The 23,225-nt window shown below is 39.3% G+C and overlaps 1 protein-coding gene across 8 annotated transcripts in view; it reads left to right on the top strand.

The window, feature by feature from the left end:
* The window catches only part of MYO1D (myosin ID), a 378,547-nt gene that overhangs the window by 221,211 nt on the left and 134,111 nt on the right, over positions 1-23,225 (top strand). For all 8 annotated transcript variants that reach the window (XM_055258294.2, XM_063628497.1, XM_063628498.1 and 5 more), the window contains exon 20: positions 9,325-9,438. In XM_055258294.2, the coding sequence (XP_055114269.1) occupies positions 9,325-9,438 (114 nt within the window). The remainder of the gene's footprint in view (positions 1-9,324; positions 9,439-23,225) is intronic.

Genomic DNA, 23,225 nt, shown 5'->3' with positions numbered 1-23,225 from the left:
AATCATTGGCTATGTGTAATTAACTTAATCTCCAGCCCCTCTCCCTTCTGTGAAGGTTAAGGGGTGGGGCTGAAAGTTCCAACCCTCTAATCATGCCTTGGTCTTTCTGGCAGCCAGCCCCAATCCTGAAACTATCTAGGAGCTCCTAGTCACCAGTTATCTGATTAGCAGATAGAAATTCTTATGTTGGGAATCTGGGACTAAGACTAAATAAATATCATAACAAAAGGTGATTCTATAACCCCTATAACTCATAAAATCACAAGAGTTTTGGGAGCTTTGTGTCAGGAACCAGGATGATGAGCAAATAGATGTATTTCTTATTATATCACAATCAGTGTTTGAACATTATAAGGAAGAAGAAAGAGGTCAACTCAACGTGATAGAGGCTTGTTTGTTTGTTTTGGTTTGGTTTTTGTTTTGTTTTTTTTGAGGCAGTCTTACTCTGTCACCCAGGCTGGGGTGCTATGGCGCAATTTTGGCTCACTGCAACCTCTGCCTCCTGGGTTCAAGCGATTCTCCTGCCTCAGCCTCCCCAGTAGCTGGAATTACAGGTGCACATCACCATGCCTGGCTAATTTTTGTATTTTTAGTACAGACGGGGTTTCGCCATATTGGCCAGGCTGGTCTCAAACTCCTGACCTCAAGTGATCTGCCCGCCTAGGCCTCCCAAACTGCTGGGATTACAGGCATTAGCCACCGTGCCCAGTCATCAATGTGATAGGGGCTTTTTAACAAAATAGAGAGCAGCTAGTTACAGTTAGAATGAAATAAATGTCATCAAGGAAAGACTGCTGGCAGTATCTTGGGGTGGGTTACCACACTCCAGAGTTTAGTTCTGAACTCTGAGATTTAGAAACTCTATTTTATAAGTATACCTAGAGTCGATCAGACTATCAAGAAAAGACTTTTGCTAACCGGATTCACACACCCACACACACACAAAAAATGTATAAGCTATAATGTCAGTTTGTAAATATAACAAAAGAATGTACCATGTCAGTGAGTCCTCATATTCACTATCTAGTACACTTTAGTATCAAGCAGCTGGGAAATCAAATTAATAATCAGAGCAGTTGATCAAAGACAGTTGGATGGTTTTAAGAATTAGGTCATTTACTACAGAAATGCCTGATGTCTCTATCTTTCCAGCAATGACAATTTTATGTCTGACAGAGAACATGTCTTTACCTGGGTCCTGCTGAATTAAAAACTGAAGCATTCTTATTCATGTCCCTGTATTTCCAAGTTCAAAGCAAAATACTCTTTGTTCACCCTGTAGCTTAAATACAACTTTAGAAACTGTTCAATCCCAAGGCTACGCCAGCGTAAACTTGATAGGATTTCAGTAAAGCCCTCTTCTTTATGCTTAGATTCTCTCTGAAACAGCCACTTTCCATTAACCACATTATAAAATGTCCTTTAAGGTGAAAGACTTCTGCAAATAGCTACTCTCAACCATAATGTGTTTTCTCCTTATCTGCCTCTCCAGATAAACTTTTATCTATGGCCCCCTGTGGTACTGACTAAACCTATAGACAGATCACTTGTAGTGTTTAGGGAAAAACAAATGCTAGGGATTGTTTCTTTGGTTGAAGATTTTAGTTTTGGATAATAGAAGAAACAAGATGAGGGTTTATCTAATACAGAGTCTATAATCTAGTTTTTCTATTACTATATGAATTTAAGTGGAAGAAAAGAGTGCTTTTTTGCCATAATTATAAGTCTGGAATTTACATCTATATGTAGAATTTTTTCCTTTGCCATTTTGATATAGCTAAATTATGCAATCTAAGGCTTTTACTTTGTTACCTGATGTCCTTCCCACTCAATTCATATTCTGAGGATAATTTAAGCTGCTGAAACAGAAGGTAAAGATTTGTGATATGTTCTCTTTAGAAATTACATTTTTTGCATATAAAAACGTAATATTTTCAAACTGTTTTCATACAATTGCTGCTTTGAGGTTTTTGTTTGTTGTTTTTAGATTAACTCGGGAACATATAAAAGGACACGGGACCTACTTGTTTTGACTCTGGAATGACCTTATGAAATTATGTAACAAGTTTTTTTAATCATAGTCTTTTGCCCTACACTCATATGTTTTTCAGTATGATTCCACAAAAGATGACGTGCATGACTTTTACTTATTATTGTTTCCTTTCTTTTATATATATATATTTTTTCAGAGAGGGTCTTCTTCTGTTGCCCAGGCTGTGATTGCAGCCTCAAACTCCTGGGCTCAAGCAATGCTCGTGCCTTAGCCTCCCAAGTAGCTGGGATTAGCTATTATTTGGTGCCTATTTTAGATATTCTCTATGAACTCTAAGATTCATACAAATGATAGTAAGTGTTCTTCAACATGAGTTTTACAGAACCAGTGTTCTATTGAATATTAGTAGGTGCTGAAAAAGGATTTCACAGTTACAAGTATTTTGGAAATACTGGGTTAAACATGCTCTTTAAATGTGGAATTCTCAGAGCCTTTAATATATTCATGGGATCCTGACTGTTAGAAGGAAAACTAACACACAGAAAGGACATCCACACCAAAACTCCATCTGTATGTCACCATCATCAAAGACCAAAGGTAGATAAAACCACAAAGATGGGGAAAAAACAGAGCAGAAAAACTGAAAATTCTAAAAATCAGAGCACCTCTCCTCTTCCAAAGGAACGCAGCTCCTCACCAGCAATGGACCAAAGCTGGATGGAGAATGACTTTGATGAGCTGAGAGAAGAAGGCTTCAGACTATCAAACTTCTCCGAGCTAAAGGAGGAAGTTCAAACCCATCACAAAGAAGTTAAAAACCTTGAAAAAAGATTAGACGAATGGCTAACTAGAATAACCAATGCAGAGAAGTCCTTAAAGGACCTGATGGAGCTGAAAACCATGGCATGAGAAATACTTGACAAATGCACTAGTTTCAGTAGCCGATTCGATCAACTGGAAGAAAGGGTATCAGTGATTGAAGATCAAATGAATGAAATGAAGTGAGAAGAGAATTTTAGAGAAAAAAGAATAAAAAGAAACGAACAAAGCCTCCAAGAAATATAGGACTATGTGAAAAGACCAAATCTCCATCTGACTGGTGTACCTGAAAGTGACGGGGAGAATGGAACCAAGTTGGAAAACACTCTGCAGGATATTATCCAGGAGAACTTCCCCAACCTAACAAGGCAGGCCAACATTCAAATTCAGGAAATACAGAGAACGCCACACAGATACTCCTCGAGAAGAGCAACTCCAAGACACATAATTGTCAGATTCACCAAAGTTGAAATGAAGGAAAAAATGTTAAGAGCACCCAGAGAGAAAGGTTGGGTTACCCACAAAGGGAAGCCCATCAGACTAACAGCAGATTTCTCGGTAGAAACTCTACAAGCCAGAAGAGAGTGGGGGCCAATATTCAACATTCTTAAAGGAAAGAATTTTCAACCCAGAATTTCATATCCAGCCAAACTAAGCTTCATAAGTGAAGGAGAAATAAAATCCTTTACAGACAAGCAAATGCTGAGAGATTTTGTCACCACCAGGCCTGCCCTACAAGAGCTCCTGAAGGAAGCACTAAACATGGAAAGGAACAACTGGTACCAGCCACTGCAAAAACATGCCAAATTGTAAAGACCATCGATGCTAGGAAGAAACTGCATCAACTAATGAGCAAAATAACCAGCTAACATCATAATGAGAGGATCAGATTCACACATAACAATATTAACCTTAAATGTAAATGGGCTAAATGCTCCAATTAAAAGACACAGACTGGCAAATTGGATAAAGAGTCAAGACCCATCAGTGTGCTGTATTCAGGAAACCCATCTCATGTGCAGAGACAGAGGCTCAAAATACAGGGATGGAGGAAGATCTACCAAGCAAATGGAAAACAAAAAAAGGCAGGGGCTGCAATCCTAGTCTCTGATAAAACAGACTTTAAATCAACAAAGATCAAAAGAGACAAAGAAGGCCATTACATAATGGTAAAGGGATCAATTCAACAAGAAGAGCTAATTGTCCTAAATATATATGCACCCAATACAGGAGCACCCAGATTCATAAAGCAAGTCCTTAGAGACCTACAAAGAGACTTAGACTCCCACACAATAATAATGGGAGACTTTAACACCCCACTGTCAACATTGGACAGATCAACGAGACAGAAAGTTAGCAAGGATATCCAGGAACTGAACTCAGCTCTGCACCAAGTGGACCTAATAGATATCTACAGAACTCTCCACCCCAAATCAACAGAATATACATTCTTCTCAGCACCACACCGCACTTATTCCAAAATTGACCACATAGTTGGAAGTAAAGCACTCCTCAACAAATGTAAAAGAACAGAAGTTATAACAAACTGTCTCTCAGACCTGTGCAATCAAACTAGAACGCAGGATTAAGAAACTCACTCAAAACTGCTCAACTACATGGAAACTGAACAACCTGCTCCTGAATGACTACTGGGTACATAACGAAATGAAGGCAGAGATAAAGATGTTCTTTGAAACCAACGAGAACAAAGACACAACATACCAGAATCTCTGGGACACATTCAAAGCAGTGTGTAGAGGGAAATTTATAGCACTAAATGCCCACAAGAGAAAGCAGGAAAGATCTAAAATTGACACCCTAACATCACAATTAAAAGAACTAGAGAAGCAAGAGCAAACACATTCAAAAGCTAGCAGAAGGCAAGAAATAACTAAGATGAGAGCAGAACTGAAGGAGATAGAGACACAAAAAATCCTTCAAAAAATCAATGAATCCAGGAGCTGGTTTTTTGAAAAGATCAACAAAATTGGTAGACCACTAGCAAGACTAATAAAGAAGACGAGAGAAGAATCAAATAGACGCAGTAAAAAGTGATAAAGGGGATATCACCACCGATCCCACAGAAATACAAACTACCATCAGAGAATACTATAAGCACCTCTACGCAAATAAACTAGAAAATCTAGAAGAAACGGATAAATTCCTGGACACATACACCGTCCCAAGACTAAACCAGGAAGAAGTTGAATCTCTGAATAGACCAATAACAGGCTTTGAAATTGAGGCAATAATTAATAGCTTACCAACCAAAAAAAGTCCAAGACCAGACGATTCACTGCCAAATTCTACCAGAGGTAGAAGGAGGAGCTGGTACCATTCCTTCTGAAACTATTCCAATCAATAGAAAAAGAGGGAATCCTCCCTAACCCATTTTATGAGGCCAGCATCATCCTGATACCAAAGCCTGGCAAAGACACAACAAAAAAAGAGAATTTTAGACCAATATACCTGATGAACATCGATGCAAAAATCCTCAATAAAATACTGGCAAACCGAATCCAGCAGCACATCAAAAAGCTTATCCACCATGATCAAGTGGGCTTCATCCCTGGGATGCCAAGCTGGTTCAACATATGCAAATCAATAAACGTAATCCAGCATATAAACAGAACCAAAGACAAAAACCACATGATTATCTCAATAGATGCAGAAAAGGCCTTTGACAAAATTCAGCAGCCCTTCAGGCTAAAAACTCTCAATAAATTAGGTATTGATGGGACGTATCTCAAAATAATAAGAGCTATTTATGACAAACCCACAGCCAATATCATACTGAATGGGCAAAAACTGGAAGCAATCCCTTTGAAAACTGGCACAAGACAGGGATGCCCTCTCTTACCACTCCTATTCAACAGTGTTGGAAGTTCTGGCCAGGGCAATCAGGCAGGAGAAAGAAATAAAGGGTATTCATTTAGGAAAAGAGGAAGTCAAATTGTCCCTGTTTGCAGATGACATGATTGTATATCTAGAAAACCCCATTGTCTCAGCCCAAAATCTCCTAAGCTGATAAGCAACTTCAGCAAAGTCTCAGGATACAAAATCGGCGTTCAAAAATCTCAAGCATTCTTATACACCAATAACAGACAGACAGAGAGCCAAATCATGAGTGAACTCCCATTCACAATTGCTTCAAAGAGAATAAAATATCTAGGAATCCAACTTACAAGGGATGTGAAGGACCTCTTCAAGGAGAACAAACCACTGCACAGTGAAATAAAAGAGGATACAAACAAATGGAAGAACATTCCATGCTCATGGATAGGCAGAATCAATATCATGAAAATGGCCATACTGCCCAAGGTAATTTATAGATTCAATGCCATCCCCATCAAGCTACCAATGACTTTCTTCACAGAATTGGAAAAAACTACTTTAAAGTTCATATGGAACCAAAAAAGAGCCCCCATTGCCAAGTCAATCCTAAGCCAAAAGAACAAAGCTGGAGGCATCATGCTACCTGACTTCAAACTATACTACAAGGCTACAGTAACCAAAACAGCATGGTACTGGTACCAAAACAGAGATATAGACCAATGGAACAGAACAGAGCCCTCAGAAATAATACCACACATCTACAACTATCTGATCTTTGACAAACCTGACAAAAACAAGAAATGGGGAAAGGATTCCCTATTCAACAAATGGTGCTGGGAAAACTGGCTAGCCATATGTAGAAAGCTGAAACTGGATCCCTTCCTTACACCTTATACAAAAATTAATTCAAGATGGATTAAAGACTTAAATGTTAGACCTAAAACCATGAAAACCTAGGCAATACCATTCAGGACATAGGTATGAGCAAGAACTTCATGTCTAAAACACCAAAAGCAATGGCAACAAAAGCCAAAATTGACAAATGGGATCTAATTAAACTAAAGAGCTTCTGCACAGCAGAAGGAACTACCATCAGAGTAAACAGGCAACCTACAGAATGGGAGAAAATTTTTGCAATCTACTCATCTGACAAAGGGCTAATATCCAGAGTCTACAAAGAACTCAAACAAATTTACAAGAAAAAAACAACCCCATCAACAAGTGGGAGAAAGATATGAACAGACATTTCTCAAAAGAATACATTTATGCAGCCAACACACACATGAAAAAATGCTCATCATCACTGGCCATCAGAAAAATGCAAATCAAAACCACAATGAGATGCCATCTCACACAAGTTAGAATAGCGATCATTAAAAAGTCAGGAAACAACAGGTGCTGGAGAGGTTGTGGAGAAATAGGAACACGTTTACACTGTTTGTTGGACTGTAAACTAGTTCAACCATTGGTGGAAGACAGTGTGGCGATTCCTCAGGGATCTAGAACTAGAAATACCATTTGACCCAGCCATCCCATTACTGGGTATATGCTCAAAGGATTATAAATCATGGTGCTATAAAGACACATGCACACGTATGTTTACTGTGGCACTATTCACAATAGCAAAGACTTGGAACCAACCCAAATGTCCAACAATGGATTAAGAAAATGTGGCACATATACACCATGGAATACTATGCAGCCATAAAAAAGGATGAGTTCATGTCCTTTGTAGGGACATGGATGAAGCTGGAAACCATCATTCTTAGCAAACTATCGCAAGGACAAAAAAGCAAACACCACATGTTCTCACTCATAGGTGGGAATTGAACAATGAGAACACTTGGACACAGGAAGGGGAACATCACACACCAGGCCTGTTGTGGGGTGGGAGGAGGGGGGAGGGATAGCATTAGGAGATACACCTAATGTAGAGTTAATGGGTGCAGCACACCAACATGGCACGTGTATACATATGTAACAAACCTGCACGTTGTGCACATGTACCCTAGAACTTAAAGTATAATTTTAAAAATCTATATATAAAAATAAATAAAATAAATAAAAAAAGAAAAAATGTATATTCATGGGATATGAATATCCCTAGTGGGGGCTGTGTTTTGCAGTATTTCTGAAACCAACTTGTCCATGGAACCCTTACTTTCACAAAACCTCACGTAAGGCTAGAACTGAACAGCTTAGAAAAATGCTGCTATAGAAGCTCTTCACTCACTCTCTTTCAAGTTTTCTGACAAGTGCCAATCCTCTGTTATAGCAAAAGCTGTTGCTATGTAAAGTTATTTACTAAGGGTAATAATTACTCCACCATATAGATTCTATTTTACTCTTAATTATAGACACCATTTTTGTCAAGTTGAAGATTGAAAAAATGTGCTTTGATTATAAAGGAAATGCTTAGAGACCTGACTGATTTCTAAAACTATGGGGCAAAGGAGAGAAGATTGAATAAAATTCAAACTAAAATTTAAATTTTAGTTTGCTGTATCCTCCCTATAGCAATATATCCTGCTATGTTCCATCCTGCCAATCTTAATTTCGTTAGCTAAATAGCCTACCGAAGCTAACCATGTTTTCAAATTGATCTCTAACTTCTTTGTTTGCATCTTGGAAATAAGAATTTGAAGGAGAGGATGGAGGATATAGATCACAACTATGCCTTCTTTTCTAATTGAGGAGGGCTTTTTAAGTTTTCTGTTTGTTGGTTTGGTTTGCATTCTTTTTCCTTCTAGTTACTGAAAAACATGCCATCATAGTGGTTCAAAAATGTTTAGTGCTAGGTACGTTGATTAGTATCCAAGTCTAGCTGGACGTGGTGGCTCATGCTGGAAGTCCCAACAACTTAGGAGGCAGGAGGATCACTTGAGCCCAGGAGTTTGAGGCTGCACTGAGTCACTGCTTGAGCCACTACACACTGTCTTGGGTGACAGAGTGAGACCCTCATCTTTTTAAAATACGTATGTGTTTATTACCCAAGTCTAAGTAGCTAACTACTTACTTATAAAATATCCTGTGGTTAATTCTGCTCTTAGGAAAAGATTTACTCGAACATGTGAATCTTCTCAGACCCTCCATCTAATAAAGTAGCATTCTACACACACACACACACACACACACACACACACACACACACTATTTCTCCCAATCTCATTATCTAGTTTATTTTCTTTATATCATTATATGAAATTATTTTTACTTATTAGTTTCCTGTTTGTCTCATCCCTGTATACTAGTCTCAGATTCTTCTTATAACCAAGGGCTTCATATTATTTCTTTGTGTAGTTGGGTTATTTGCCTTTTAGTTATTGAGTTGTATTAGTTCTTTACATAGTCCAGATACAAGTCCTTTTTCAGATACATGATTTTCAAAGTTTTTCTCCCATTCTCTGGGTTTGCCTTTTTACTTACTTGATGGTGTCTGGGTTACATATGTTTAGTTCTTTAATTCTTCTGTGGTTTTCTTGTTTTCCATGTTCAATTGTAAAATTTCAATGGCCAAATTCCACAAATCTGGAAACAGCTACTCTTTTAAATCTTTATTGCATCCAGTAGAGTGGCCATACGTGGTTCACATCTATTAAATAATTTGTCTTCACAATCAGCCAACTTGATTTCATTATTGATGAGATACTATGGTTTATTGGTTTCTTCTCTTACAGGTAAATCGATTTAGTAAGGTGGAAGACAGAGCAATTTTTGTCACTGACCGTCACCTATATAAAATGGATCCCACTAAACAGTACAAGGTGATGAAGACTATCCCTCTATACAATGTAAGTTCTCTGTGCTTCTCTCTGGATAAAGATTCTTAACCTGGTGCTCATGAACCACGAATGGGTCAATAGACTGAGTTCTAGAATCTTTGGAGTTTTAGGATGCCCATGAATTCCTGAAATTTTATGTGTCATATGTTTTGTAGAAATGTACAGTTTTCTAAAAGGATCCAAAGTTTCCAAGAGAAAAATGCAGACATTTTTTAAAGTGTAAGGACTACTGATTCTTTGTGATCTTTCTCTATTCCTGATCCACTGTTTAAATGCACTGGCGTATAATGCATTTTCTTATTTATTTTCATAAGGTTTGTTTTTATATGGAAGTGGTAGAAAATCGGTAGGGGATTACTTAAAATATTACTTTTTGTCTTTTAAATGTAAAATTTATGCTGCTTCCAGAATTCTTTTCACCATATATTTTACGCATATTGTTGATTGTGCGATCTTTGGTGTAAGTCCACTTTATTGTTCACTATAACCATATGGTTTTCTAATTCCGTTATCATTTTTTTATTTGAAATATGAAATTTCGTGAGCATCTCCTTGAATCGCAATATGAGTTTGTTTGTTTGTTTGTAATTTGTCCTTCTTAATAGAGTCTGCTTTACAAGTGACTGTTTGTTCTGATTCTTTGGAAAGATCCTACCGGAATATTGGATCTTTTCACATGTCAGGTGATTTTCCTCTGTTAGTTCTTAAAGAAGGAAGACTGTGTTTGTCTAATACTGGGAACTATGAGGAGTATTACTTAGAGATTATTTTAAATCGTTTTGGTTGCTGCAAGAGGGAATAGGAAACATATTGTTTTACAGTTTTGTTTTGCTAAGTCAGGGGTCCTTTTAGTTATAATGCACAAGGAAGACAAACTATTCCTGGCTTTGCTGAATGCTTTAGAATGATTTGGACTATGGGGTGGAGATCCGTCTTCACTATACACCCCTCACCCAACCCCCTCACACACATACCTTTTTTCCTTTCAATAGAAAGGCCAATAGATTGCAACTAAGGCTAAAATGATATGACACTCTTTATTTTATTTTATTTATTTTTTAGACAGTTTGACTCTGTCCCCCAGGCTGGAGTGCAGTGGCACGATCTCAGGTCACCACAACCTCCACCTGCTAGGTTCAAGTGATTCTTGTGCCTCTGCCTCCTGAGTAGCTGGGATTACAGGTGCACGCCACCATGCCCAGGTATTTTGTATTTTTAGTAGAGATGGGGTTTCGCCAGGTTGACCAGGCTGGTCTGAAACTCCTGGCCTCAAGTGATCCACCCGCTGTGGTCTCCCAAAGTGCTGGGATTACAGGCATGAGCCACCACACCCAGCCCTAAAACACTCTTGATTATATGTAGTCTTCTTATATATAGACTTATAATCTTCTATTGCAGTTACAGTTTAAGCCTAATAACCCTCCAATCTTGAAGTAGGAGATGTAGGTAGATGAGGCAGAAAATCATATTTTGTCAAAGTCTAAAGAAGTGTGAAACCAAAAAAATTAATTGTGGTATGTGTTTTGTTCCTTTTCCCTGCTTTCTATTGAGGGGAGATTCGTCAGGCACATGATATAAATTCAATAAATAGTTAAACAGCTCTTTGAACCGAAGTTGTTTTCCCTTATTCATGTCGACTGGTTTGTATTTATAGTCACTGTTTCCCTTTATCTTCATCATTATCATTGCTAATTGTTATTAATGATATCATGACATCATAAAAACTAACAATGTTTAACTACAGTAGTAAAGGTAAAACGTCAATGGGATGGATACACCCCATTGCAGATGCTGTCAGCACCCTGCCCATACCATCTCGTATTCCCATGCCATATTTGTGCATACCAGCCTGATTTCCAGCAGCCAATATCTTTGTCAAAAAGCTGCCCTCAGGCTGCCAAACCCACTTTGCCCTTACTCACAGAGGGCTAGAAGTGCCCAGGCACTCATTGTGTGATAAGTGTGGGATATAAATACTCCATCTCCATCACTCATTGGCCAAGACAATTCCAGGCTGTCTCACACCATTTCCTAGAGCTTCCCTGCAGGAGTAAACTTGCCCACAGTGGTGGCTGCCTTCTCTCCCCACTTCCTTGCCAGTGTCCCTGAACCTCCCAAATCAACTCTGTATACTCATCAGCCTTTGTCTCAGGGTCTGCTTCTGGGTGGAACTAACTTCAGAAGGGCAGCCACCTTTTCAGAGGGAGCAAGTCTGATGTGATAGGGAACTTCCAACTAGACCTATCATTGTTTTTAAGTCTGAAGCAAATATGTCGGAATATTAAGTATGGATGATAGGGACATGAGTATTTGTTATATTATTATTTATACTTTTCTGTATGACTGAAATATTTTGAAATTAAAAACAGTTTAAGATAAAGAACCTTTTTAAAACATGATGATGCTAATAATAGTGTGGGAGAAGCTGGGAGGGGATGAAGGAAAGTGATTTCAATTTTAACCATATTGAGTTTGAGGTTTTGGTGAAACTTACAAGTATACTTTCCATAGATAGTTGGAAGTCTGATCGTATAGAGTGGGAAAGAATTAAGAGTGGACCCATGTATAGTTGGAGGCTGAAATTATGAGTCAAGAGAGAGAAAGGAGGTGGATTATTCAAAAACATCCACAGTTAAATGGTGGGAAAAAGAGAATCACTGAAGGAAATGGAATAAAAAGGAAATATCTTTATGGACCTCCATTTTCTCATCTGTCTTTTAATGGACTAAATGAGCTCTAATTTCCCTTCAGTTCTATACTTTTAAAATTATTCTATGAAAGAAAAAAACTGTGGGAACATCGTGTTTCAAAATCAAATTGGAAAGTTTTCAGAAATAAGAGTAGTCAATAAAAACATACAGGGCATAGCTAAGGGCATCCACACTTCTCTCATTCTCCACCTTTCATTTCTTCTTCTATAGAGGCTCTTTTCCTGTTTTAGTTAGTCCTTTCTTGCTCCAAGGACAGATTGTAAGCACATTCTGTCTTAAGTAATGTTTCTTTTTTTTTTCCCCCGAGACAGAGTCTTGCTCTGTCACCCAGACTGGAGTGCAGTGGCGCCATCTCGGCTCACTGCAACCTCCGCCTCCCAGGTTCAAGCAATTCTCCTGCCTCAGCCTCCCAAGTAGCTGAGATTACAGGCGCCTGCCACCGTGCCCAGCTAATTCTTTTTGTATTTTTAGTAGAGATGGGGTTTCACCAGGCTGGTCTTGAGCTCCTCACCTCATGATCTGCCCACCTTGGCCTCTCAAAGCGCTGGGATTACAGGCATGAGCCACCACGCCCAGCCCCATTTTTTATTTTAGTAAAGGTACACAGGGTAGTAAGGGAATCAAATCCCATGGAAACCCAGGAAATGCTACCATTCAGGTTTTAAGGCAGCTTTAAGGGACCATGCTATCGTTTAGCCTCCTCCACAACCTGAGTTTTGCATTGCCTATGTTTCTGCCATTCTTTCTCTTTTTCTCTTTGTCTGTGTTCTTACTCACAGTTACTTCTTTCTTGCTGGACAGCATGGGTCAGCTTTAGGCTAAGGTCTGGGTCAGCCAACTCAGCAAACCATTAGAGTTTCATCTTGCAGTGATATATTGAACACAGTGTCTCAGAAGAGGCCTCGCCATAGCAACCAGTGCTGGGTGATCCAGATGGGTACTTTTGTTCATGCCGAATGCTTGCAGATCTATGCATAGTCTTTCCTTACTTTTTCTGGTATGGCATGGATAATTCCTACTATTCATTTTGGGGTATAACTGATCTCCTCCCTCCACTGTTTATGACTGTCATCCTTAGGCCCAAGCCACATTTGGACCTTGGTCACAGATCACGCTGAATATTGGGGCGGGTCATTGGGTTTTCCCAGCAGAAAGGAGCAGCAGAAGAGAAGTGCTTCAAATAGGCCAGGTTGGCCAGGCATCCTAGGTCCTTGGATTCTTCCCAGCTACTCCTACTCCAATTGCCAGCATCCCAGTCTTTGTCAAACAGGACCTAAAATTGTGCTCATGAATCTCCAGGATGGGTGAAAACTCAGCTGATGTTGCAATTTGGTGGTTTGTCTGATCATTCCTGAACGTAGTCTTCATGAGTGCTTTCAGCAGAAAGTGGTTCCTCTGTTTCCTTAACTGCCTCCAGCCACGCACTATGGGACCAATATTTGTTGTTTTCCTAATGCACTATAAAAAATACCCATCCAATTCCACTATCCTTACATCTCCTAATGCATTGAACTTCTATAAATCAGCAACTAACTTTAATGGGCACACCAGCCATCTCCCATGGGTCACCAGTGATAGGTTAAGTAACATCTTCCTCCCTACAGACCATGAACTGCTGGCTTTCCACACTGGATGGAGCAATCCTCCTTTGCCCCTCCTTGTTGAGATGCTGCAGCCAATTGCATACCCCCTCTTGAGGTTGCTTTTTGCAGCATCCTGGTGCTCATTTCTTCCTGCTAGGTTTTGAGTTGTAATGAACAGAGACTTAAGGGACCTCAAGTAGGCAGGAGGTGGGAGATTTTAAATTGCATCTGGGTCAGAGAGAATGACAGTCTAGAAATTACCTTCTTTGGGGTTTTAGGCAGTTATACATCAGATCATCTGATCACACCCTCAATAACTAAACCATTCAATTCAGATAATTACTAAGTGTTCATTATGTGCCAGCCACATACGCATTAGGAACACAGAGGTGTCAAAACAGGCAAAATCTCTGCAAGTCTTGGAATTTACATTCCAATGGGGAAAAGTATATGTATGTATATGTATATACATACGCACATGATATAGTCCATAGAAGGTGATAAGGGAAAAAATAAAATCAGGAAAGAAGATAGAACGTGTGAGGGGTGTTGTAATTTTAAATAGGGTGACCAGGCCTCACTGAGAAATTGACATTTAAGCAAAGACTTGAAGGAGTTAAGGAATGAACCATATGTTTACTTGGTGGAAAGTATTCTAGACAGAAGGAACAGCAAAGACACAGAGACATAAGCAGGGAGGAAGGAGCCTTCTGGGATGGGGGTGGGGGCTGGAAATGTGTAATAGCTTGATCTGGTGGGGGTTTCACAGATGTATACATTTGTAAGAACTCATCAAGCTGTTTACTTGAGATTTGTGCACTCTAGGGCATGCATGTTATACCCTAATAAAAATGGGAGGAGAAAGAGAAGAAAAAGAAGAAGAAATCAAGCTATCTATGAAGGGGGTAAGAGGAGGATGTAAGTAAAGAGGAAAGTGAAGCAAATTAGGTAAATGATCACTCAAGCCTGGGGGAGATTTCAGCATACTTAAAGAGGGGTGTGTGAAACGCTAGAGTGAAGAGCTCTTCATTGTACCTACAGGTATATACCCCTTTGTGTTCCTAATATTGATTATATGTACTTTTTCTCATTTCTTCCAAGATCAGTTTTGCTGTAGGCGTGTCTCTCTTACTGATTTTGTTATCTTTTCATTTACCTCTGCTCTTATTTTTCCTTCTTCATGCTTTAGGTTGTTCTTTTTCTAGGCTTTTTAGTTGGGGGCTTAACTGTTTAATTTTTTTAAGACTAAATTTAAAAACAATGGTAACCTAGTTCAACCATTGTTTTTAAATTTAGTCTTAAAAATTCATTGAAGTTGTAAATTTGTATTTAAGAATGGCTTGAGCTGAACTTCACATGTTTGTGATACTACCTTTGTTGTTCAGTTTTAATTATTTTGTTATTTCCATTGTGAGTTCCTCTTTAAGCCATGAGTAGTTTGGAAGTATGTTTTTAAATTACTACATAGACAGTAATTTGTGGTACGTGTGCTTTTGTGTTCAATGTGGGGGAGATCATTTTTCCCCATTGCTCTTCAGTGCCATATTTGTCATAAACCAAGTGTCCATACGTCTCTTCCGGATTTTCTGCTCTGTTCTATTGGTCTGTTAGATATCCTTGTGCCAGTTACTGTTTTGATTACTGTTGGACAAAGGTATTATGAACCCAAAAGTTACAATAAATTCCCAGATACCCTCCTTTCAGTCTTACCTCCTCCCAACATAACACTCTCATTTGCGTCAACCATATGAAGGGAAAAAGAGCCGGGGATGATGGTAAAAGGAATTCTGTCAGGAAGGACAGCTTCCTATTTGCCTATTTTTATATCTATATAGTATTTAAGTTAAGTTTACATGTTTTCTTTGTCACAAAGTCAAATGTCTTTAGGAGTCAGATGGGTACATACATGAATGCAGGATATACCTCATGACGCGGCAGCCGCCACTCTGCTCCAGAAGGTTTGGGCCATGCCTGAATCCAATGGGCCAAAGCTTTGGATTTGCCTAGAAAAATCAGAAGTCTGCATTTTATGTAAAATTTCCTAATTGTTAAGTATTATGAACTAACTTTAAAATGCCTTGCAAGCCAAATAAAAGAGCATGTCTATAGGCCATATTCAGCCCCAGGTTTCCAGTCTGCTAGTCTTATTAAAAGAGGTCTTGTCATTTATTATTTGAAGTGAGCTATAACCAGACTCCTTGGCCTCCTCCATGCCAAACTTTAAAAACTCAAAATCTATGTTATGTGTTATTCTAGACTTTATGGAGCAGAGATAGACACTAACCATTTCTCACTCACTTATAAGGAGCTATAATTGGGTGCAAGCTTTAGGAGAATATATTTTCTACTTCAGTTAGCAAGGAAGGAAGGGAATAAAGGAAATCTCTGATAAGCAAATCTTTCCTAACTTGAGAGCATTCTGTTCCCTCATAGTTCACTGCTAATTCTATCCCTCTGGCTTTTTATTATGAAAAATTTCAAACTAACAGAGAATTTGAAAGAATAGTACAGGGAACACCCGTGTTCCCCACCCCTATATTCACTAAGGGCTTATTTTTTGCCATATGTGTTTTATTTCTCTTTCTGTCTTGTGACACTTCACCTTTGAAATACACGTATGCATCTCCAAAGAATAAGGACATTCTCCTTCATAATCACAATACCATTTTCATATCTAAAAAATTAATATTTCCATAATATCATTTAATATTCAGTACATATTTAAATTTCCCCAGTTGTTCAGACTACCTTTTTTTTAAAAAAAAAAGACAGGTTCTCACTCTGTTGCCCAGGCTGGAGTGCAGTTGTGCGATCATAACTCACTGCAGCCTTAAACTCCTGGGATCAAGCAATCCTGTGTCCTCAGCCTTCCAAGTAGCTAGGACTGCAGATGCACGCCACTACTCTTGGCTAAACTTTGTAAATTTTTTTTGTAGAGAGAGGGTCTCACGTTGCCCAAGCTGGTCTGGAACTCCTGGCCTCAGCCAATCCTCCTGCCTCAGCCTCAAATCCTAAAGTGCTGGAATTACAGGCATGAGCCACACCACACCTGGCCAAAGACTGCCTTTTAAAACTGTTTTTTTAATAACAGAATTCTGTGTAGGTTCACATTTACATATCTAGAAGTAAAATTATGCCATCATATGGCATTTGGTAGTTACATCTCTGGTCTGTTTTAGTCCACACTGCACCTCCACTCACACATACCCCTGCCTGTTTTTTTCCCATCATACTGACTTTTTAAAATAGCTTTCTTGAGGTATAATTCACTGTTACAGACTGAATTGTGTTCCCCCAAAATTTATATATCAGAATCCAAACCCCCAGTACCTCAGAATGTGACTGTATTTGGAGATAGGGTCTTTAAAGTAGTAATTAAGTTAAAGTGGGATCATAAGAGTGGGCCCTAATCCAATATGACTGGTGTCCACGTGAGAGGAGATTAGAACATAGGTACAGAGGGAAGGCCATGTGAAGACAGAGAGAAGACAGCCATCTACAAGGCAAGGAGAGAAGCCATCAGAAGAACAACTCTACTGGCCGGGCACGGTGGCTCATGCCTGTAATCCCAGCACTTTGGGAGGCCCAGGTGGGCGGATCACGAGGTCAGGAGATTGAGACCATCCTGGCTAACAAGGTGAAACCCCATCTCTACTAAAAATACAAAAAAATTAGCCAGGTGTGGTGGCGGGTGCCTATAGTCCCAGCTAATCGGGAGGCTGAGGCAGGAGGATGGTGTGAACCTGGGAGGCGGAGCTTGCAGTGAGCCGAGATCACACCACCGCACTCCAGCCTGGGCAACAGAGCAAGACTCCATCTCAAAAAAAAAAAAAAAAAAGGAAGAACAACTCTACCAACATCTTAATTTTAAGCTTCCAGCCTCCAGAACTTCAAGGAAATAAATTTCTGTTGTTTAAGCCACCTAGTCTGATACTTTATCATGGCAGCCCAGCAAAGTAATATATTTACATACCATAAAATTTTCCCATTGTAAGGTATAGTTATTTTTAGTAATGTATGCAGTTGTGCAATCATCACATAATCCCGTGTTAGAACATTACTAGGCTGGACGTCTGTAATCCCAGCACTTTGGGAGGCCAAGATGGGAAGATTGCTTGAGCCCAGGAGTTTGAGACCAGCCTGGGCAAAATAGTGAGACACTGTCTCTACAAAAAAAAAAAGAAAAAGAAAGAAAGAAACAGATCTGAGTACTAGATGTGCTTGTTGCTACTGGGGATTGGTTTCTTTTAGGTCCTCTCAGCTGGCACAGGACAGAAATATATGTGTATAATCTGTGTATATACACATCTTTATAAATATTTTTATATGTGACCATCTTTATAGGAAGTTAAACATGAGTTTATACTAGTGTCTCTCACTCTAGTCCATGACCACATGAGTCATTCTAGCCTTCCCCCATTGCTTATCTTTAAATTCCCTGTCCAAAAGTGAGAAAGCTGGCTTGCACCATCCACTGTCCATTTACCTAATTGTTCATTTCCAGTATCCATGCATAGTAGTATCAGAATTGTTAACCTGTACTCCTGTGAGGCACGACTTTATCAAATAGAGTACAGTGCTACATGTACTTCCTTTTCCCTTTAGTCTTACACACTCCACTCATTTCCAAAGTTACCTAGGTTAGCACCTTTTGCTCCCGTCCTTTTCAGTGAGATTGTTTCATACCTTTTTTTTTTTTTTTCCTTGAGATGAAATCTCGCTTTGTCACCCAGGCTGGAGTATAGTGGCGCAATTTTAGCTCACTGCAACCTCCACCTCCCAGGTTCAAGTAATTCTCTGCCTCAGCCTCCCGAGTAGCTGGAATTACAGGCACCTGCCACCACACCCAGCTAATTTTTTTTTATTTTTAGTAGAGACGAGGTTTCACTATCTTGGCCAGGCTGGTCTTAAACTCCTGACCACATGGTCCACCTGCCTTGGCCTCCCGAAGTGCTGGGATTACAGGCATGAGTCACCGTGCCCGGCCCATACCTTTTAATATAGGTAGATTCTCTTGTCACATTTTGCATTCCTTCCTGAAACCCCCCAACCTCCTAATTTTTTTTAAGTTGCCCACATTAAGGTTCACTTTTGATGCTGTTGAGTTCTGTAGGTTTTGGCAAAATGTATAGTGTCATGTATCCACCATTACAGTATCACAGAACAGTTTCACTGCTCTAAAGAAACTGTGTGCGTAACCTGTTCATTCCTTTCCCTCTTTCCTCTGAACCTATGAGAACCACTAATAATTTTACTGTCTCTACAGTTGTGCCTTTTCTAGAATGTCATATAATTAGAATCATACAGAATGTAGCCTTTTCAGATTGGCTTCTTTCACTTAGCAGTAGGCCTTTAAGGTTCCACCATGTCTTTCCATGGCTTGTTGGCACATTTTTTTTTTTTTTAGTCAAGAAATAGTTCATTATACGGAGGTGCCATAATTTGTTTCTCCATTCACCTATTGATTGCTTCCACTTTTTGGCAACTATGAAAAAAGCTACTATAAACATTTGCAAGCAGGTTTTTTGTATGGACACAAGTTTTTAAATCTATTGAGTAAATAGGAGTGCTATTGCTCAATCCTGTGATAAGACTAAATTTAGCTTTGTAAGAACTGCCAATGTTTTCCAAAGTGGCTGTATCATTTTCCATTTCCACCAGGAATGAATGAGCTTCTGTCACTTCCCATCCTCACCAGTATTTGATAGTGTCTTTTTTTTTTATTTTAGCCATTCTAATAGGTATGTAATTGTATCATGTATTTTTCTATTATCCCAAAATATATAACTCAGTATACACTGGATTATCAATTAATCTTTATGAGAACCATCTCTTCACTTTTTGTCATTAGTTGGTTTGTTTTCAGGAGACAAAGCCTGATCTTTATGTAAGCCTAAGCAAACATAATTAAAAGCTGAATTTGGCACTTTTTTCCCCTCTTCCATTAGCAAGAATTATTCAATTTACCATTTAATGATGGTTCTAGTCACTCACACAGGAAAGATAAAAACAGGAAATCATGACAGGTTTTTGAGACTCTTTTCAGCAAACACTGTTCTCACAAATGGCATGGTCATATAATTGTAAACAACATGAAACATTAAGTTATGGGTGACCCCTTTCTATGTATAAATATTGTACACTAAGGTTAGGGTTTCAGCCAACTGGAATCTGCATTATTGTCAAATTGGCGTCATCCCCTTTGAGTCACTAGGCTGTATTTGTATGTAATATTGAATTAAAGCATTAGTTGTAAAATTGTTAAGAAAGGTTAAAATTTTTACAGGGACAGTAGGGTCAGAATTTGAATGTTTTGTGTGCTGGGGAACTTGTGGTTGCTGAGGCTTGATATGGAAAACAGAAGCAAGAAATAGCCTACATAATTAGCAATGTTGTGTCCAAAACTTTGATCACAATCTCTTTGAAAATCATACGAGAGATCACTATAAATTGGTGGGAAAGACTGCTCCCCATGGCTGAAGCATGTTGCTTGAATACATGCACTTCTGCCACTAGAGTTCATGTGGACATTAGTCCTCCCAAACCAGCATCCGTGGAGCAGGTTGCCAAGATTGAGTTTAATTTGCGTAAACAAAAAATCTGTTCGCCAGTTTTGAGTGAGATCACATAAACCAAAACATATAACCTTACCTCAGCTAGAATCCTTCTTACCCTTCTTTTGTTGTTGAGTCATGTTAGTTTTGCCTGATGTGTTTGGTCTGAAGAATGTTTGAATCTGCCCATTAATGTTGTTTTGATATAGTCCCTTTTTATCAGTATGGGCTTGATGGCTAAGGAAGCAGCCAATTAATTGCACAAATACCTCCTTTAGTTCTGTGGAGAATACAAAGCAAGCAGGGGAGAGAAAAGAGACAATTATCTGAACCGATGTGACTGTTTTGTAAAGGTAAATGGACTGTAATTATGCCAGACTTCATGCTTTGTTGCTCTATTTGACGTGACTTGCTAGAAAGATATCATTTCGTTTGGAAGATGGATTGTCCTTGTAATGTGTACAGGGTGAACCCTGCTGAAATCCATCCGCCCACTGGTCTGCATCCCATCACCATTTCTAAAGCAACCTACCCTCATGGCAGTGTCCCAAAGGAAGTGGTTTCCATGGTAACCTCAATGGATACAGTCAGCTGACGTCTGGCACCGCCTGTGCTGGTGTGCACTAGCCTACTCACTCCCTTGGCCCTCCTTCAATCCTTTAAACTATATTTATTAGTTCTCTTTAATGGAAAGTATATAATCCCTTAATGTCAGACCCTGAGTGGCACTCAGCTTTATTAATTTATTTAGGTAATAAATTTACCTTCCTAATTAATTCTCAGTAGTCCTGGGAGCTGTATTATTTTGAACATCTTGCACAATGTTTATAGTTCTGTGTGTTATAACAAAGAGAGTCACTTAGCAAAATTAGATATTTGGAAACCTCTCTTCTTAGGAAAAAAGTAATGTCTATATTATAGAGAAATTTAGAAAAATACAGATGAAATTTTTTTCTTATTCTGATGGCTTTGGCAATGAAACATTCTTTCCCCTGCCTCTTATAATTTCTTTTTAGCACTCAATGACTTTATTATTGGATTTGAGTGAGCCACGTGGTTTTAAAATACTTCTAAGAAATGTGACGACTAAGCCACATTCTCTCTCTTTTTTTGTTAATAAGAGAGAAAGAAGTCAGAATTTCAGAGCTCCCCTATTGATGGTTTTCCTGACATGTGTTCAGAAGCAAACGCCTTTTGTTACACTGGTTAGAGACAGCTGCTTATGCCAAACGCTACTAAGCAAACTGCTTTTTTTTTTAAATGTTTTTCCTTACATGTGCAAAAATCTGACCAATAAGCAAACCGATTTATAATACCAAAAGTCACTGCTTTTGGGCACAAAGTAGAGTCCATTTTCATCAGTACTGTACTTGGAAATCCCATTTCATATGTAAAAGATGTCTCAAAGCAACGTCTGAAAGCACCAAACACTAGGGCCAATTTATGACTCCTTTAAAAAGCTATGTTGTTAAAGAAACACAATGCCTTTTAAGAACTAAAGTGTAAGCAAATTAGTACAGTACCACCTTAATTTATCCAGAGGTCAGATTGCTAGAGGCAAGATGGCTTTAAAACAAAGCCATACACAGAGATGTATATATTTTTTACTTCTCTACATTTGCAGAAATAGATGTCACTAAGCTGCGGCAATAATAGGCTTCATTTAGACAGCTGTCTTTATCAGAGCTCTCTTTTATTCAGTAGACATTTTGGAGCACCTCCCATGTGCTGTGCATTTGGCAGGCACTGGTGGTGCGAGCATACATCACGTAGCCTCTGCGTACAAGCCTTGTGGACCCGTGGGAGAGGGAGGGAAGCCACCAGCCCATCGGCACAGTGCATAGGTTGCTCACTGTGGCAGCCCCGTAGGTGCACAGCACAGTAATACCTTGCTCTGAAGAGAAAACTGGTGCTCAGAAAGGTGAAGCCATCTTCCCAGGTCACAAAGCTCACCAAGAATGGAGCTGGGCTTCATCATTTGTGTGTGTGACCTAGCCCCTAATCCCGAGTGTGTTTGACCTAAGCCAGTTCCAACAGCCACCTGCTACCTGCCACTCCCTTTGACAGATAACACATGAAACTAAAATCCTGGTTGGGGCCCAGAGCAGTGGCTCACACCTGTAATCCCAGCACTTTGGGAAGCTGAGGCAGGCAGATCACCTGAACTCAGGAGTTCGAGACCAGCCTGGGGCAACATAGTGAAACCCCATCTCTACAAAAAATGCAAAAATTAGCCAGTAGTCCCAGCTACTCAGGAGGCTGAGGAAGGACAATTGCTTGAGCCCAGGAGGCGGAGGTTGCAATGAGCCAAGATCGCACCATTGCATTCCAGCCTGGGCAACAAGAGCAAGACTCTGTCTCAAAGAAGAAAAAAAAAAAAAAAGAAAGATACAAAAAAGGAGAACAAGAAAAAGAAAATGTCTTCATTTCTTTTAGAGGGGAACAAAACAGCACCTTTAAAGAGAGCTGCCACGTTATACTTTTATTTGTACAGTTTGTTTCTCTCAGTTGCAATCCTGCTTCCTCAAAGAAGAAAAGGTACTACAGTCTCAAGAAGGCCAGAAAAAATATAGTGGTTTTACTGTTAACCTGCTATTTAGAAGATCTAATTTTTATTTTATATAGTTTTCACTTTTAAAGCCCAATAAAAAATGTTAGTATGTTAATAGTCTTAACTCAGGGGTTCTCAACTTTAGCTGCACATTAGAATGGCCTGGAGAGTTCTTAAAATTACTGATACCCAGGTCATACTCCAGATCAGTGAAATCAAATCTCTGCTGGTAGACCTAGGCATCAGCATGTGTTAAAGCTCCCCAGGCCGGCCGGGCGCAATGGTTAACACCTGTAATCCCAGCACTTTGGGAAGCCAAAGTGAGAGGACCGCTTGAGCCCAGGAGTTCAATACCAGCCTGGGCAACATAGCAAGACCCTGTCTCTAAAAAAAAAAA

This window comes from Symphalangus syndactylus, chromosome 20 (assembly GCF_028878055.3).
Source record: "Symphalangus syndactylus isolate Jambi chromosome 20, NHGRI_mSymSyn1-v2.1_pri, whole genome shotgun sequence".
NCBI lineage: Eukaryota > Metazoa > Chordata > Mammalia > Primates > Hylobatidae > Symphalangus > Symphalangus syndactylus.
The sequence above is the reverse complement of the archived record's forward strand: the minus strand, read 5'-3'. Positions and strand labels throughout refer to the sequence as shown.